This window comes from Sorghum bicolor, chromosome 1 (assembly GCF_000003195.3).
Source record: "Sorghum bicolor cultivar BTx623 chromosome 1, Sorghum_bicolor_NCBIv3, whole genome shotgun sequence".
NCBI lineage: Eukaryota > Viridiplantae > Streptophyta > Magnoliopsida > Poales > Poaceae > Sorghum > Sorghum bicolor.
The window spans coordinates 67,013,565-67,018,973 of NC_012870.2; the positions used below are offsets into that span (position 1 = coordinate 67,013,565).

At 53.3% G+C, this 5,409-nt stretch overlaps 1 protein-coding gene across 1 annotated transcript; it reads right to left on the reverse strand.

The window, feature by feature from the left end:
• LOC8082347 (receptor-like protein kinase FERONIA) lies at positions 1,075-4,838 on the reverse strand. The gene is made up of 2 exons (XM_002467870.2): positions 1,835-4,838; positions 1,075-1,449 (listed from the first exon to the last, which is right to left on the reverse strand). Exon 1 carries the CDS (start codon positions 4,521-4,523, stop codon positions 1,836-1,838), a length of 2,688 nt encoding a protein of 895 aa, XP_002467915.1. The 5' UTR covers positions 4,524-4,838; the 3' UTR covers positions 1,075-1,449; position 1,835.

Here is a 5,409-nt window from a genome sequence, read left to right on the forward strand (position 1 = left end):
AAATTAAGGTAAACTGTGCAATTAGTTTTTATTTTCGTCTAAATTTAATGCTCCATGTATACGACTAAAGATTCGATGTGACGGGGAATCTTGAAATTTTTTGCGAACTAAACAAGGCCATAGTATGTTTATAAAAGATCAGTTGACTCAATTGTCTGCCGTAGTTCCGTTCAGAAAAAAGGTTGGACGTGGACGTGTAACGTCTAGTACTGCGTGAACAAAACAGCTGTATGTTCCACAGGGCAAGTCTAGTGTGCTACTGCCTGGCCGTGCACCGGCTCACCACTTTGAACATGCCCGCAGGTGTAAACGCGTGTGATTCCAAACGCCAATTGTTGACAGCTGCCAGTGCCAGCAAGTGGCTGGTGCAGCAACCCCCTCGCACGATCAGGGTTGCAAGTTGGAGCCCAGGAATCCTTCTACCGGTGTCATCTCCCTTTCAATTTTCTGTTCTCAGCAGAGTTTATCATCGCGAGAGAACGGTCAGGTTCTGCAAGCTGGATTGCAGGCACGACTTGCCCACCAATATTTTTTTTCCTTTTTCTTTTTAAAGATACAGTAGGACTTGCTCATCAATCACCATGAGCTTTAGCTTTCAAGAACGTTCGGCGCATAACTGGTGCAGAGTGACGCTGACACGCCTCGTTTGGTATGACCAAGCTGGATATCAGGATATTGATGCAGTCTTGACGGAAGGATAATGGGAGTTGGCAGTGCCTCTTGCTGGAATTTGGAAAAGCCAGGCTTGGCCGCTGGCTTGGGTGTGGACAGATGGACTTGACGGTGGGAGAAGAAACAACTCACAAATGGGTGGAGAGCATAATCTGTGCCTATCATTGAGCATCATATGATCATATCAGATGTGAACATGGGTCGCGGGAATCAACAACCACCATATCGAACTGGTTCGTCGCCTCTGTTCGAACCGCACAGGCGCGACCGCCCGAGACCAAACCGTGGCCTGTGGCCTGTGGGGTTCTCCCGTCACCTCGGCAGCGTTTTATCGACTGCATCGAAACAACCCTAACAACTTCTCCCAGCTCCAAGGGGTCGTCGAAGGAGCGAGCTTAAGTAGAAAGCGAAGTGGCAACTGCCAGTGAATGCCGAGACAATGGAACTAAACGGACACAATCTAGTGCATCATCAGCATTGGTTTACATGATCTTTCCCAACAACAGTATGAGAAACAAGAGGTACGAAGCATAACCCGCCATATTCTGCTAGTCACCATCACACAATCCATCAACATCCGCTACACAAAAAGTTACTAGTATATTAGCGTCCATAACACCTTAAAAGCTCTCGTGAAAATGTGAAATGTCCACAGCTTGCACTTTATCTGAAGGAAGAATATCTCAGCTGCCAGCTCGATCAGTTGTCGAAAACGGTCCATGGATTGTTTGACAATTGGCATTTGTCTGAAGGACAAAGACCAACACAATCTCAGTTCTGCCAATAACCAGACAACGATCTATCAACTTGTAATCCATTCAGATTGAAAAATGATTATCAAGTGTAGATGTCGTATTCAGAGTTGAGACTCATTCCTAACAGCACGTCACACAACCACCCATAAGAATAGTTCGTGCACATCACTTTCTCATACAGTAAAATACTAGTTGGGTCAATAGCAGCAGTACAATACAAGCGGACAGATGTATAGTCATTACAATACTGGAGAAGAAGTACAAGGCAAGGCAGAATATCTAGTAGTATGAAACAATTCTCTTACTTCTGGTTCATAACTTGAGAGAACATCAACAGCACGAACTCATGAAAAACATGCTGAATGAATAAATTATGCCTGCAAGGTAACGAATGGGATGAGCTTTACCTCACCGCCCCTTGGGGTTCATGATCTGTGAGAAGACAGCACTAGGCGTCAGCCCATCTGAGTCCATACTCGCGACGCTTTGATCGCCCATGCTTATAGAAGTGGTGGTTGTGGTGGTGGTGCTTGACTCGATCGATGGGTCATTTGGATCCTTCTTTCCGACCATCACAAGGGGAGTGCCCTCGTCCGACATCCCACAACCAAGGCTTCCGCTCTCTTCTGCGCTTTCCTGCATCTGAAGGGCAAACTCCAAGTTCCAGAGCACATCACCCATCGAAGGGCGGTCAATACCCTGATCAGAAACACACTTCTCAGCTGTCTCAGCAAACTTCTTGAAGCATTGTGGAGCTATCTTTCCCTTCAGGTAGGGGTCAACAATCTGATCAAGAATGCCCTTCTTCTGGCAGTGCAACGCCCACTCCGCCAAGCTAACTTCTTCTTTTGGAAGAGTAGGGTTCAGGGCAGGCCGTGCACAGAGGACCTCAAACAGCACAACACCAAAAGAGTAGACATCAGATTTCTCTGTGAGCTGCTGCCTGCGGAAGTATTCAGGATCAAGGTAACCAAAACTGCCTTTGACAACTGTGCTCACATGAGTATGGTCCATAGATGGGCCAGTCTTGGACAGACCAAAATCTGAAACCTTGGCAACCCATTTCTCGTCCAGGAGGATGTTTGTTGTCTTCACATCACGGTGGATGATGGTGTGCTTTGCACCAGTGTGAAGGTAGTGAAGCCCACGAGCTGCACCAATGCAGATATCCAAACGCTGCCTCCAGGTAAGAGGTGAATTCTGGGTCTTGTACAGGTGTTCGCGGAGAGTACCATGAGCCATGTAATCATAGACCAGGATCATTTCATTCTTCTCCTCGCAGTACCCAATCAGTGACACCAGATGACGGTGGCGGAGCTTGGACAGCATTTCAATCTCAGTCTGGAACTCATGCACACCCTGCTCAGACAAGGGATTGCCACGCTTGATAGCCACCTTAGTTGTTCCCCCATCAATCTCACCACGGTAAACTTTACCAAATCCACCCACACCAAGAATAAGGGACTCATCAAAGTTTTTTGTTGCGGCCTTGATCTCAGCGAAAGAGAAATGACGGCACAGGTTGGATGGCAAAGATGAAGCATAGCTACCAGTAGTGTGTGACTTGGCCGAACTGGAAGTGTGTGAATTGCCATAAAGAGACAGGGGTAGCCAACCAGAATGTCCATCACTCATGCCTGCATCCTTCCCAGCATTCCTCCTACGCTTGCAGATCATAGACAAGCAGCAATACCCAAGTGCAAGAACCACCAAACCTCCAACCACTCCACCGACGATAGGCCCAACAGTTGACTTCTTCTTAGTTGTCCCATCATTGGCCGGGGCAACACTTGGGATAGGATTGAGCCCTGCAAGGCTACCATTGATAAGCTGTAACTTGAACACCTCCATCCCATTGAGGATAGCATCATATATTTGTGGTTTTGAGTCAGGATCCGGATGGAGAGCTATCCATAAATCCATGGCCCCTACACCCGGTGTGCTCACCACATAGTCCTGATACACCGGAGAGCCAATACGGGTGGTAGCACCACTAACGGCCGCCCATGCAATCACATCAGCACCCTTGACTGCAGTCTGGTTGTTAATGTAAATGTTGAAGACCCGCTGATTGATCATCGTGATCGGGTACTGGATCTCACAGAAATGCAGCCTGATAAGGTACAGGAATCCAGCATCCACCTGCAACATCCATGTGAGATTGAAGTTCATGTTCACTTCCTTAGTTGGTCCCATGGAACGCGCTGTGCCGTAGACATCCTCTGGCGCCACATACTCCGGCACATTGCTTGGATATGTGATGGTGACATTGTTATCCTTCGGGTAGCTGACCCCGAAGCTGGCGCCAAAGATGTAGGTCGAGTCGTCGTCCCAGGACCGGTAACCGCCCGTGTCCTTGGAGGGCGAAATCGCCTGGCCTCCGACGTTGAGCCGGTACATGGTCTGCATCGCCGTGCCAGGATCGATTTCGAACTGCTGGAGGCTGCCGTCGCCAGCAACCATGTTGGGAATGGAGAGGTCGAAGAGGTCGGGGGAGGATACGACCTCGATGCCGTTGACGAACGCGTAGGCGTTGGGGTGGCCCTTCTCCGGGGTGAAGGTGAGGTCGAGCGTCTGGGACGAGACGTTGACGGAGAACTCCCGGACGAGGTACGAGTAGGTGATCGCGGCAGCCGTCTGGTAGGCGCTGAAGTTGGAAAGCAGCGTGAGCTTTCCGCCCGGGATGGCGACGGAGACGGAGAAGAGACCGTCGGCGGCGTCGCGGTTGGAGTAGTTGGCCGGGTAGAAGTGGAGCCTGAGGAACTTGCGGCCCGGGCCGAGCGGGAAGGAGTAGGTGAAGGGCGAGGCCGAGACCCGCGCGGTGAGGTACGGCACCTGCGGGACCGAGGGATCCTGGCCGGAGGCGGAGGCCACCGAGGCGAGGTTGTCCGGCGGGGCGTACTTGGAGCCCGCGTCCCCGGTCCACACCCGGCCGTCCGTGTCGTTGCCCTGCCCCTTGGCGCCGCAGTCCAGCAGGATGTCGTCCCGCGGCACGAACGGCGTGGAGGTGGAGTTGGAGTTGGCCCCTCCCGCCGCCTGCGCCGCCGCCGCGGCGCAAGCGGCCAGCAGCAGCGCCAGCAGCAGCAAGACCCTCATGGTGGCGAGCCCCACTCACAGATCGGACATCAAGCGGCGCCCCCGCGCCGATCTGGGGTGGATTTCGCGGCCGGAGTCGGCGGCGGAGGCGAGATTTGTGGGGGTGGAGAAGGTGGCAGCCGCAGCAGCAGGCCGCGGGTGGGGAAGGGAGGGGGAGAGGGAGGGGGTGCTGGCGTTAGGGGAGGTCGGGAGGGAGGAGAAGACTCCGGATTACGGGCGGTGCGGCATTAAGTGGGAGGGGGCGAGCGAGGCCAGCAACGGCAACGGCAACGGCGACCTACCCTGCTCCGCTGCGCTCTTTGCTCGCTGGTTTCACTCCCCCCGTCTGTCGTTTACAGCCGTCGCGTCGGCGCGATGGTGGCGTTTCGGTGGTGGCTCGCTGGCGGGTGGGGACAACGAGGGTGGACCCTACGTGCAGTGACGTGGGTCGGAGGGTTGCAAGTTCCGTGTGGTGCGGCGCGCTGCGGGGGCGGTGACGGTGGCGCCGGGTGGTGGTGGTGGACAGCTCGCACTGTCGTGCTCGGTTGCGATTGCGCGTCCCTGGCTTCCGTTTGGATTGTTTATCCTTTTCTTTTTCGCCTTGGCAGCAGCGGCGACGCGGTGGTGGGAATCGCGGCCATGTGCGTGTGCTATCGAGTGGGTCCCGCATGTCAGTGAAGTTGACATTTTAATTGAGGTCGTACTAACGCTGGACGGTTTGCTAGTGCTCAGTCACAGCAACACAGCCAGATTTCTCGACTGCGTCCCATTGACACGTGGGCCCGGTATCGAGGGCCGCCGGACGGCGAGCGGGGCCGCGCCGCGGGCGGGAGCCAGCTTGAGTGGCCAGGGTTTTGTTTAGGCCTCGTTTAGTTCCCAGAAAATTTCACAAAATTTTTCAGATTTT

Coding starts and splice junctions, on each gene's coding strand:
- LOC8082347 (XM_002467870.2), bottom strand. CDS start 4,523: ATGAGGGTCTTGCTGCTGCTGGCGCTGCTGCTGGCCGCTTGCGCCGCG.